Source organism: Diplodia seriata (assembly GCF_021436955.1).
Source record: "Diplodia seriata strain FDS-637 chromosome Unknown scaffold_2, whole genome shotgun sequence".
Classification (NCBI taxonomy): domain Eukaryota; kingdom Fungi; phylum Ascomycota; class Dothideomycetes; order Botryosphaeriales; family Botryosphaeriaceae; genus Diplodia; species Diplodia seriata.
Window position 1 is genome coordinate 700,800 of NW_027117309.1, and position 12,447 is coordinate 713,246.

At 59.1% G+C, this 12,447-nt stretch overlaps 3 protein-coding genes across 3 annotated transcripts; 1 reads left to right on the plus strand and 2 right to left on the minus strand.

The window, feature by feature from the left end:
• Positions 1 to 1,485: 1,485 nt before the first annotated feature.
• On the minus strand, positions 1,486 to 4,239 carry APL6 (AP-3 complex subunit beta; the record flags this gene model as incomplete). The annotated part of the gene is made up of 3 exons (XM_066773090.1): positions 1,486 to 3,882; positions 3,990 to 4,135; positions 4,200 to 4,239. 3 exons carry the CDS (start codon positions 4,237 to 4,239, stop codon positions 1,486 to 1,488), a joined length of 2,583 nt encoding a protein of 860 aa, XP_066635657.1.
• A 2,272-nt stretch (positions 4,240 to 6,511) lies between these two features.
• SLS55_001599 (uncharacterized protein) lies at positions 6,512 to 8,689 on the plus strand (the record flags this gene model as incomplete). Its single annotated transcript, XM_066773091.1, has 6 exons — positions 6,512 to 6,605; positions 6,676 to 7,236; positions 7,283 to 7,623; positions 7,676 to 7,829; positions 7,886 to 8,617; positions 8,673 to 8,689. The coding sequence occupies 6 exons, from the start codon at positions 6,512 to 6,514 to the stop codon at positions 8,687 to 8,689; spliced, it is 1,899 nt and encodes a 632-aa protein (XP_066635658.1).
• A 690-nt stretch (positions 8,690 to 9,379) lies between these two features.
• ESF1 (pre-rRNA-processing protein esf1) lies at positions 9,380 to 11,734 on the minus strand (the record flags this gene model as incomplete). The annotated part of the gene is made up of 2 exons (XM_066773092.1): positions 9,380 to 11,601; positions 11,668 to 11,734. The coding sequence occupies 2 exons, from the start codon at positions 11,732 to 11,734 to the stop codon at positions 9,380 to 9,382; spliced, it is 2,289 nt and encodes a 762-aa protein (XP_066635659.1).
• Between the last annotated feature and the right edge of the window lie 713 nt (positions 11,735 to 12,447).

Below are 12,447 nucleotides of genomic sequence, written 5' to 3' on the forward strand. Positions count from 1 at the left end.
ATGTCCAGGTGGCACGCCGATTACCGTTGTTTCATCGAACGACCTACAAGGCTTGATCAGTGTTGGCTATTGCGCATGTTTTGACAGGCAATTGAGCTTGCTATACGGAAGACGCAGACAGCAACACTGGTAAGCCTCGATTACGGCGCAGTATGACAATCCTACTTCAAGACAAGGCTTCCTGTGTCTTAGCTAATATGTTGGCTTCTCCAACCTTAGGTGCTAATAGCGCCGTGTTTCTTTCCTGTTGGGTATGAGAGGCGCTTCTGCATCGTTTGCCTTTATTTTTCGCTACCATCCGCCATCTGCTTTCCGAAGTGGAAGCATAATGACTCATGGACGCGACGAGTTCCCGCGAGAGTTGCCTTTCATCTGATGTCTTGGTATTATCCGGCAATTGTTGGGGCCTTTTCTTCCTTCTCACCATATCTGTTGATGTTCCTTCACCTACTTGGCTACCTTGTACTGCTGAGCCGTCCCTCGCATTCGATCACCAGAACCAAAAAGTCCTTTTCAAGGGGGAGGTCATCTTTTCGAGCCCTTCCAGAACTGCATAGTTCAAGGAGTTACGAGACAAGGATTTTGGGAACGCGTCCTTTTTTTTGATTCTTCTCGCATCTGGGGCTCCACTTTCTGCTCCATTCATCCCTTCATCCGACCCTTTTTTCCCCCCAAAAAAAAAGCCGCCTCTTCTTTTTTTTTTTTTCCCCCGCGCCTCTTAAGAATTTCTCATCTTCTTCATTCTTTTTTACGTCAGGCTCGTATTAGAGATAATATCCTTATCCTCTCTCCCGAGTCTTCTTTCCTCGAGGTTCAAAAAAGACGGCTGGTGATGACGTATTGCTTGCACTTACACCCGAACCTCCCCCTTCCCTCACTCCCTCTCTCACGCATCTGCTTGCAGAACCGCTTCTCTCCGCAAGTCCTCTTCGTCATCTTGCTCGCCCCCCCCCCCCCCCGGTCCGCACACCACCGCGCTTTCTACCCCCCAACCCCATCCAATACGTCGTCAGCCTCCGTCCGTCGTCGCAAAGCAAATCAGAGCACCGGAAAAGCGAAATGAAGAAAGTCGCCGCACCCATCAGTCAGTCAGTCAGTCAGTCAATAGTCGTCGTTTTTTTTTTTTTTCCTTTCCTTCGTGCTATAGTCACGACTCTCCTTGACTCCGTCTAAATTTGTTCTTCCCTTTTTTGTTTCAGTGGTCAAAGCAAAGCAAGACGAAAGCGCAGCGCGAAGGATAGACGGCAGGAGCAGGCAGTGCAAACCAGCGAATTAGGCGGAGGAGGAGACGCCAACATGACGTGTTGTAAGCAAAGAAGGGCGCTAGAGGCCGGCGGGTTGGGGGAAAGGGGTGCGTTTTCTCAAGTCATCGGAAGCCAAGGAGGACGCGGGAGAGAGGAAGAAGGTATGTGTGCTCGTGAGAATTCCTATTTCGTTCTTCTTTTTTCCTTATTCATGGATTTTTACGTTCCACTCGTGCTTTACTCATTTCACCAAGCGTCCTCTTTCACCCTCGTCCTCGCTCTCCGTCTCCTCTTCCGTCTCGCCTTCTTCATCGTCGTCCGTTTCTTCCTCTTCTCCGCTCTCGTCGTCCTCTTCGCTTTCCTCCTCCTCCTCGTCGTCGTCATCTTCCTCCTCGTCATCATCCTCGTCTTCCGCGAGCCAGTCATCCAGTGTCTTCTCCTTGACCCCGTTCTGCCTCCCCACCCCTCCTCCTCCGATCCCCCCCGCTCCCGCTCCCGCCCCAAACCCGCCCGTGTCCTTGACCGCGCGATCCAACGCCTCGCCGGCCGGCGCGACCTTGACCGGCGGCGGCGCGAAATCGCTACTGTACCCGCCGCCGCCGCCGCCGCCGTACTCGGTTCCTCCGGCCTTCTCCTCCCTCAGCCGCGGATCGGGCTCGTCGCCCTCGCGCACCCAGTCGGGCAGCAGCGCCTCGCCGCCGCGCAGGCCGGTGCCCTGGACGACGCCGCCCTCGTCGCCGACGACGAGGCTGGCGGAGCCGAGCGTGTAGCCGGCGCGCGACTCGGACGGCGAGGGGGCGTGCGGGACGGGCTTGGGGGCGAGGAGCAGCAGCGACGCGAGCTCGGTCGACGAGGGGACGGCGAGGAGGGCGCGGTAGAGGCGGGCGCGGTCGCGCAGGTCGTACGACGTGTCGTAGCGGGTGAGGAGGAGGATGTGGTTGTAGAGGAGGGGGATGGGGTGGCTTTGTTGGTGTTGTTGTTGGTGATGTTTTTCTTCTTCTTCTTCTGCTTGAGGTGGCACGTCGTTGTTGTATTCCCTGAAACCGCCTTCTTCCTCGGGGAGCGCGAGGGGCGTGGAAGCGGGTGGTCCGTCGTCGTCGACATGGGGCTTCTCCGCCGCCGCCGGATTGGGCGGCGGGTTGAGTATCAGGTGCTGCAGGTACACCTTGGCGGCCAGCAGCAGGATCTGGAGCTTGCTCTCCTCGGCCTCGGCGGCGAAGCCCTTGGCCAGGATGCGCAGGACGTCGGCGGCCATGTTGTCGGCCGGCTCGATGCCGGCGAACTCGCCGACCAGCCAGATGATGCTGGCGCGCGCCGCCGGGCTGGCGGCCGTGTCGAGGTTCTTGGCCAGCCGCACGACGGTGCCGCGGTGCGCCTCCGGGTCGCGCTGGATCAGGTGCCGGACCACCTCCAGCGCTTCGGCGACCAGGCGGGCGTCGGGCGAGGATATCTGGGACAGGAGCAGCCGCAGGCAGCGCGCCGCGACCTGGGCGTCTTGGGTGCGCTGCGCGCAGCGGCCGATGGCGCGGACGGCTTCGCGCACGAGCCCCGCGTCGTGGCCGCCGGTGAAGTGCGCGAGCTCCGCGAGGATCAGGCTCTGGAGATGGTGCGGCGCGTGCGGGAAGATCAAGGTAAGCATCTCGAGCTTGAGGCGCCATATCTGCGGCGCGTCGGTGCCGCGCAGCAGCAGGTGCGAGGCGTAGCGCACGAACGGCTCCGGGCGCGCCATGCACACGCGCACCGCGTTGTGCAGCGCGATGAGCTGCACGTCGGGCGACGAGCGGAGGAGGGAGACGAGCGGGCCGACGGCCGCGTCCAGGTAGGTCGGGGTGCCCAGGTGCAGGTAGCAGCGCGCGACGGCGACGATGACGGCCGAGTTGCGCGATTGGAGGAGCGGCGTCAGCGAGCGGAGGAGGAGCTCTAGATCCTCGTCCAGCACCACTATCTCTTCCAACTCTGACGGATCCACCGCCTCTTCTTCTTCCTCGTCGTCGCTGGAGTCGTCGTAGAAGCCCTTGGTGGGTTTGGGCTTGCCGGCGCCGTTGCTCTTCCTGACCCTCCGCGTCCGCCGGGGGAAGCACTTGCGTGCGTAGATAGTCATAAGCCTCAACGTAGCCAATTGCCCCCATTCGTCCATGTCCACCAGTTTCCGTATCAATCCTCTGTAGTGCGGGTGGATCAGATCGATCCGCTCCGGGCACACGTCGAGGAAGGCGGACACGGCAGCGCCGGCGACGTAGTACTGCTTGTCGCCCAGCAAGATGGAGAGGTACTCGATCAGCTGAGGTAGCGTGTTGGGGTCGAGGCGGTAGCATTTGGGGACGGCGAGGGCGGCGGCTTTGCGCACGTACGGGCTCATGTCGCCGGCGCCCTTTTTGATGCCGAGCGACACGATCTGGCTGATGGCGGGCACGCGGATGCCGGACATGACGCGCAAGGCCAGGGCGCGCACCTGCGGGTTCGAGTCGGAGAGGGACTTTTGGATGGTGTTGATGGAGAGGAGGGCGGTGTCGGGCTCGGATTCGGCATGGTGCAGCAAGAAGATGTAGACGAGCTTCTTGATCTCGATGTTGGGCGAGGCGATGTTCTTGATGACGGCGGAGAAGAAGGGCAGCGTGTGCTGGTTGCGGTACGCCATCTACAATTGCGTCAGCCATTCGTTCCTCCTCATGCCTCTCTCTCTCCTGCGCAACTCTTGTACGATGGCTGTGACAGCGCGGATCGAAGTGGTGGGAGGTGACGCACGGATATGACGCGGCGCAGGCCCTCCAGGACCTCGCGATCATGGCGCGAATCGAGCAGTTTCTTGAGCTGGTCGGCAGGCAGCGGGCGGGCGGAGGTTCGGCGGACGGCGCTGGCATCGCGGGCGGCTTCGAGGGTCAGGTCGCGGGCTGGGGAGCTGGTGTGAGCGGTATTTGGGCAGGCGGGAAAAAGAACGGGCTCTGAACGGCGTACCCGTCTCCAGCATGCTCGAGATCCTGGTCATGGACTCCATCTTGACGTCGGCATGCGCGGGCGCGCACTTGGTCGTCCTCTTGCCTGGGGGGCCGGGCCGTGGGGGTGATTTGTGCAGAGGCAGACGGCGGGGGTTGTCCGACGATGTCGGCGCGCAGTAGTCGGAGCTCCAGCTGGACGAGAAGTGGTGCTGGCCCGCAGCTCCGCCCTCCATCATCGCCCACATGATCCCTGCGTCGGCTGCAAGCCACCCCAGGAAAACCAAACGTCTCTCAGGAACCGCGCTCTGCGCACGACAACGACACTCTACTGACGCGAGTGCCTTCACCCAGGTTTAAGGCATGCGGTTAGGGGGCGGCGTTTCAGCGCAGCACAACTACCGCCGGCGAATAGGAGTGCGCTCCATCTAAGTCGGCGGGCAGGCGTCGTCAGGCGGCCTTCTCCAACCTGCGGCATCACACGTGGACCGCCGAAACGAGCAAGACACGCAAGCTGATATCATGCTTCGGCCTTCTGTCCTGCACCCGATTTCTCTGCCAGAGTTTCTGCGACATCTTATCGACCACCATGCCACACCCACCTCGCTCGTCGTTTGTTCTTCTCGCGCCGACTTCGAGCAATTCCTCCTCCACCTCGTAGAGGACGCCCGCACTTCTGAGCGCTTGGCACCTGCAGGAACCCAGGATGTTGAAACCCAGGATGTTGAGCGTAGTCCGTCCCCGCCACCTCCACCTCCACTTCTGGGCGAGCTTCTGATTCCCACCCTCCACAACCTCTTCACAACCTCGGCCGTCCATCTTACCTTTTGTGCGAGTCTGGAGACTCTCAGAGCCCATCTCTCCTCTTTGACGACCAGAGCGCCTGGCGACCCGGCGTCACAGCTCACTCCTCAGGCGAGCACGCCATTCGGCGGCCCCACTGGCAGTCACCCCCTTCTAGCTCTCCTGAACCCGATCGCTCTGCACAGAGAGACCACGTCGTTTTCTGCCCAAGGCTTAAGTCGTACGCTTGCCGTCGCTATTGAGGCGGCCGCCTTCAGGAAGCAGAAGCTGGTGATCGCAGAATGTCCCGTACCTCATCACCTTCGCCACAAGGGCAACGACGCTTGGATGGACGAGGAGGAGACTCTGCTTGGTGCTGGTTTCGGTGAGAGAGAAGGTGTGGAGCAAGAGGAAAGAGAAGGCGGTACAGCAACTGACGACTTGCCCATGGCCGGAATCGCAGCTGATGAGGACCCGTGGGCCGAAAAGTTGTCCATATTGAACGTTACCACAAAGAGCTTTGGCATCGGTGACCGAGCGTGGGCTGGGCGGACTGTGACGGCAAGGTCAGTGGCAGAACGATGGTGCCGATTTGAGAAGTTACAGTAGCGTGGCTGTGAGCGTTGGACTAACGGAGAGTCTAGCGTGAGCCTACTTTGTAGATGCTAGCCATTGCAACGGGATAATGGCTATCCATTACCCTACAGCTTCGCCCTTTCGTACATTATTATAGTGCAAAGCAGAACATTATACAACATGTTTCGTTCTGCGGTCATCCTATTATTGCTAACGATTCGGTAGCGGTGCCAGAAGTAGGAGGCGCTCGCTAGGCACTGCTTGGCCGGCCGGTCTGACTCGCGAAGGTTTGCCGTGCGCACGATGCGGCTCAAAAACAAGCGCTGCCTAGATGCAGGGGATTGACTCCGGTCTCGTGGAATTGGGCGTAGGGGAACGTGTGCGCCGGATGATCAGATGCAACGGGCAAAGATGATCAGATTAGATAAAGGGAGGCAGATTTCACTGGGCTGGTCTGCGGTGAGGGAAAGGGGATGGGGCCAAATCTGATAAAATTTGGCAGGATCAAACAAATTTTCAGGGCATCAAGGTCGAGACCGGGCGGCGGAGGCCAGTGAGAGCTCAGAACGCATTCCGATAGCGGGCGATAGGCGGAGGTTGCGGCGTGAATGGGTGTCGCGGCTCGTGTCCGTGTCGGCGCCGGCGCGGGCGGATCGGCCGAGTCGGGAGCGGCATGTGTACGTCACACCTCCAGAGCTAGCTGGCAGCCACTCTTTCGCATCCATCAACGCCATCCTTACGCCAATTCCTCTTCGCGAACGCGTCCATGACACTCGCACACTCGCTCTGCTGATCTGCCCTGCCAATTGGCGCCTGCTCGTCCCCATCGACCTTTGACGCCCCCTATCACCGCCCGTCGAGCCCAGCGTCAACAATGCTGCGCCTGCAGCAACTTGCCGGCACTGCCCGCACGCGCGCACCGGCCGCTCTCCAAAGCAGTCTGCGTCCCACACTTGGCCTCGCTGCAGCTGCGAGATGCTCGTCCACCTCTACGACTCCCAACGCCCTGCCGAGAAGACCGCTGGCCCCGACCTCTCTGGCGCGCCTCAGGAACACCCGCAACAACAAGGTGCCCGACTTCTTCAGCCGCCCTGCTTCTACAAATCATGTCCCGTCACGCACACCCGCCGCCCTCAGAGCCCTCTACAAGACAGCGGCATGGATAGGCATCTTCACTCTTGTCGGTGGCAGCATAGTAGTTGCTTTCTTCATCTTCGATGCCACCACGTATAAAGAGGGGCCCTTCAACGAGGACATCCATGTTTCTGAACTCGCTCTCTTCCCTCGGAAAGGTGGTCCCAAGAACCTGCCAATTGCAGAGCATTTGGTCGACGATGACGACAGCCCGGACAAGAAGGAGCAAAAACACAAACCGAAGCTGGTTATTCTGGGCACCGGCTGGGGCAGCATTTCCTTGCTGAAAGGCCTGAACCCTGACGACTACCACATCACCGTTGTTGCGCCCTCCAACTATTTCCTTTTCACCCCCATGCTTCCGTCCGCCACGGTGGGCACGCTAGAGCTCAGGTCATTGGTAGAGCCGGTGCGGCGCATAATAGCTGGCAAGAATGGTCATTTCTTCAAGGGGAAAGCAGTCGATGTCGAGTTTTCGGACAAGCTTGTCGAGGTCACGGGCGTTGGTCCAAATGGCCAAGAAGAGAACTATTATCTGCCCTACGATAAGCTCATCATTGGTGTTGGTAAGTCAGAGCGAGAAGACGGCTGAACCCTATCTGACGAATCCAGGCTCCGTAACCAATGCCCACGGTGTTAAGGGTCTCGAAAACTGTCATTTCTTGAAGGACATTACCGACGCGCGCTTAATCCGGAACACCGTTATCCAGAACCTGGAAGCTTCGTGTTTGCCTACGACCACCGATGAGGAGCGCCGCCGTCTCCTCTCTTTCGTAGTTTGCGGAGGTGGCCCTACTGGTGTTGAGTTCGCGGCCGAACTTTACGACATGCTTAACGAGGACTTGACCAAGTTCTTCCCCAAGATCCTACGGTCAGAGATTTCGGTGCACGTAATCCAGAGCAGAGGACACATCCTCAACACGTACGATGAGGCTCTTTCGAGATATGCGGAGGTTTGTCCAAGAATATGATCAGAATGATGATCTGGAATTAATATTTCTGCAGGCCCGCTTTGCCAAGGACCAAGTTGATGTCCTCACAAACTCCAGGGTAAAGGAAGTTCGGGACGATAGGATCCTCTTCACCCAGAAGGACGATAAGGGCAATGTTGTCGTCAAGGAGCTGCCCATGGGCTTCTGCTTGTGGTCGACTGGCGTCGGTAAGATTGCCTAGCCGCTAGGCGCTTCTTTAGGAACTGGTAGCTGACGACTGTAGCTCAAACCGACTTCTGCGCAAGATTGGCCAAGAAGCTCGACGGACAGAACAACAGGCACGCTCTGGTGACAGACGCCCATTGCCGTATCGTGGGAGCACCTCTGGGCGATGTTTACGCAATCGGTGACTGCGCAACCGTGCAGAACAACGTCTCGGACCACATCGTGACTTTCCTGCGTACGCTCGCCTGGGAGAAGGGAAAAGACCCGGAGGACATGCACATCTCGTACACGGACTGGCGCCAGGTCGCCAAGCGTGTCAAGGCCCGCTTCCCACAAGCGGCGGACCACCTGCGCCGCCTGGACAAGCTGTTCGAGCAGTACGACAAGGACAGGAGCGGCACGCTCGATTTCGGCGAGCTGCACGAGCTCCTGCGCCAGATCGACTCGAAACTGACCTCGCTTCCGGCCACCGCCCAACGCGCTCACCAGCAGGGCCAGTACCTGTCGCGCAAGTTCAACGCCATTGCTCGCGCGGCCCCGGGCATGCGCATGAACCAGGTCGACTACGGCGATCTCGACGAAGCCGCCTACAAGGCGTTCGAGTACAGGCATCTCGGATCGCTCGCATACATTGGCAACGCCGCCATCTTCGACATCAACGGCCTCAACTTCTCCGGCGGCCTGCTGGCTGTCTACCTTTGGCGCAGCGTCTACTTCGCGCAGAGCGTGAGCTTGCGGACGAGAATCCTGCTGGCAATGGATTGGACCAAGCGAGCGTTGTTTGGACGCGGTATGTCCCCCTCCATTCTGCACTGTAATTTTCCGAAGCTGACATTCTAGCACAGACCTCATGAACTTCTAGACCCGCTTCTTCTTTTCTTTGATCCCCTTCCTTTGTAGTCCAATTGACGCGAAAGAATTATCTTCTTGCCGCTTTCCCAGCCGCCGGCCGTGTGAGCGTTTCTTTCTTGCTGTTGGAATAAACTGCGCGTGCAAAGCAAAGAAAGTGTAGAGTGAGGTATGACAGCAGTGCAGAGCAGAAGCGTGGACGTTGGTGTTGGTCCAGACTAGTATACCGTCTTCTTCGAGAGTGATTCAAGAATGTTTTCGAGTTCGACACAGCAAGCGCCTATTGTTTACACGAACTTCCTTCTCCCTGGTTCTTTTGGTTCACTCTGGTAACCGAACAAGTCATGGTGAGGAAGTCAACAAGAGATATATGCATGCAGTACTGCGACACGGTGAAGAGTCGCGGATGGAGAAGTCGAAGCATTCGTCGTAGATGTGAAGTATCGAATATGACAAGAAGTATCCGGTCAAGAACTCTCCCATCGACATCTTGGTGAAGTACGAAGCGAATTGGCATCGAAACACACAAAGGAGCCCCTCCCGCCCTTTTGATGACCCCGGTTCCTACCGGCTTTTTCCCTATGAACGAGACCGCAGCAGGCTTTACTCCCCGTAACTCGTGTGTGTGCGAATCCCCCCCAAGTGAACAAAAATTACTCCAGCCCAATGCATATGATCGATCCCCCTTTCCCTCCGCACTTCTCTACGCCTTGGCCTTCTTCGACTTCCCCTTGACCCGCTCGACGAGCCTCTTCAGATCATCCTGCTGCCTGCCGTCATCCGCATCCTCGGTTTTCCTCGCCCTCTTCCCCCTGCTGCCGGCCTCGGCCTCCTCCTCCTCGAGCTCGCCGCCGCCCCTGCGCATCTTCCTCTTCTTCCTGCCCTCCTCCAGCAGCGCCTTCATGCCCTTGGTGCCGCGGAAGCGCGGGTTGGTCGGGTCGATGGCGAACTCGTGGCTCTCGAACAGGGCTTTGAAGCGGGGGTCGCGCGTGTCCATCTGGAAGCCTTCCTGGTCCTCGACCTCGCCCTTGGCCGCCGCCGCATCTTCCCCGTCCTCCTCCTTCTTTCCCTTCTTGCCCCGCTTGCCCTTCTTTCCCTTCTTCTTCTCCGCCTTCTCGATCTCGTTGATGTCGAAGTGGCGCAGGTGCGACTTGCCCTCGTCCTCGGCCATGAGCAGCTCGAGCTGCGCGCGCTCGGCCGCGCTCTTGGCCGCCTGCGCCTCGCGCGCCTCGCGCTTGCGCTGCTTGTCGGCCTTCTTGGCCTCCTTGAAGGCGCGCTTGCGCTCCGCTTCCGGGTTCTCGAAGAAGGGGTCGTTGAAGGGGTCGGCGTCGTCGGCGTCGTCGCCATCTTCCGCCTGCTCTCCTCCCCTTGCGACGGCTGCTTCTTCGTCCGACGACGACGCCGCCTCGTCTTCGCGCACCTTCGCCAGCGCCTCCGGGTCGTCCGGATCGAGGCCCATGCGGCGGGCTTTGGCGCGTTCCTTGCGGCGCTGCTTGCGCTCCTTCTCCTTGCGGAGGTACTTGTCCTTGGTCGACTCCTCCGGCTGGTTCTCGAAGACGGCCTTCTTGTCGGCCTTGGCGGACGAGAGGCCGGACGTGAATGTGATCTGCATGTCGCCGACCGGCTTGTCCGCGGCGTCGCGAGACTTCTTGGGGGCCGGGGCACTGCCGCTGTCGAGGCCGAGTGCGGCGCGCAGCTTCGCGGCTTTCTCCTCGCGAGCGCGCTTCTTTGCGTCCTTGTCGGTGGTGGTGGCTGCTGCTATCTCGGCTTCCGAGTCGCCTTCGGAGCCGGAGTCTTGGTCGGAGGAGCTGTCGGAGCCAATGTATGCTTGCAGGTCGTTGTCGTCGATCTCCTTTTGGCTGAAGGCGCGCTTCTGGATCTCCTTGCGGGCGTTGTCATCGGCGTCCCAGGTCAGCTTGACGCGCGAATGAGTGAGGGCGTCGGTGACGAAGTCGTTTGGCCGGTAGCCGTCGGGGATGCGTTTGCATTCGTCACGCGGCTTGTCCTCGTCGAAAGACACCTCGTCCGGCACGAAACGTAGATCGAAGAAGTTGGCGCTGGACAAGTACTCGCGCCCATCCATGTTCTCGTAAATATGCCGCGCTGTCCCGGCGGAGTCGGCAGTAATCACAGCATAGTAGTAGCGCAGACGCTCCAGCTGGTATTGGCGCAGTGCCTTGGAGTCGAACTCGTCACCCTTGTCCTCCTGCAGCAGATCCTTCTTTATCCTCTCTTCCTCGTCGTCAGAGTCTTCTTCGGACTCTTCGGAAGATTCAAAGTCGTCTTTCTTGTTCTTTGCGAAAATCTCTCGCGGCGGCCCCTCCAGCTCTTCTCTCTCCATGCGCTCGCGGCCGAATTCGCTGGGATAGACAGTCACGTTGAGGATACGGCCTCCTTCAGGCGCGAAGCTATTTGCGACAGCCATAAGGTCCGCGGCTCGTATGTTGTCCCAGTCCAGGTTCACGACCGCCAGTCGCGGTGTAGCGTCTTCCATCTCCTCGATTTCCGCCTCTTTTCCGCCGGTGGGGAACTCGAATGCGTCCTGCTCCTGAACCTCCACCTCATCTTCGTCCTCCTCATCGCTCTCGTCTTCTGAGGAAGAAAAGCCGCCCTCTCGCGCAGGGTCATATTTCCTGTCTACCCTGGCAAGTTCCTTCTGCACCTCATCATCGTCGTCGACGTCAGCCTTCTCCTCGTCCTCGTCTTCGTCCTCATCCTCGTCTGCAACCCGGTACATCCGCTCGAGCTCCTTTTTGCCGGCATCCTTGGTAATCTTGCGGCCATAACGGTCTACGGAAGCCTTGCGTGTGAAGTCATCATCGTCGAGCATGTGCGCGAAACGCTTGTCAAGGGTGACATGAGTGTTTTTCTTCGAGGGAAGGCGGAACCGGGGGTCGGAGTGGATATTGGAGAAACGGGGATCCGCTGTAGAGGGCTGGGATTAGTCTATGTGCGTGCGGATAATAGCATCGCGGCGCATGGGAAACCTACAGATGATGGCACCCGATTTCGACTTCGAAGCACTGCCCTTGGGGGCCTTTTGCTTCGAAGGAGCCATGGCGAAGCGAGTAGTATTGCCGCCGCAATCGCAGGATAGTCAGCGGCGCAGAGGGCGAGGAAGATCGAGTAACGGTGCAGTGGAGGGCAGAGAAGCGGAGCTGCGCGTCGCGCCTCAGGGCCGTGGATTTTTCTGAGATTGCCGAAGTGTTGCCGTTATCGATAGGCAACGGTGCCTTTCGTCATAAGGTTAGCCGCGGTTCTAAGTGGCCGGCCCTTCCAATGCCTGTCGCGTGCCCGGCATCACGCCAACAACTCCTCAACCTTCTCCACACCGCTGCTTCGAAGCTCCTTGTTCTCTGCCTGATTCCTTCCTCCCCAATTGATCCCTAAGAATCCTGCATCATGGGTCTCAACGCGCTCTTCACGTACGTTCTCTCCGCTAGCCCTTCCCCGCATTCGGCTGCCCCAGATGCTTCCAGGAGCTCGACTGACATGGTCTGATCGCAGTCGCCGCGCTGTCGGCCTCACCTTTGTCGGACTGAGTGCTTCTTACCTGCTACTCAAGACTACCGGCCCCAACACCCAGCAGAGACCTGCTGGCGACTACCGCGTTGAAACGCACCGTTCCGGTGAGTGCTGCTTCCTCTTGTTCGCCTAGGACCAGCTGTCTAACCTGTCGCCACAGGTGGTGGAATCTAAGCACAAGGATGAAAACCAATGCACTGTAACACAGCAGTGGGTTGCCGAGGTCCTGCTCTAGGCGTCTTTGCC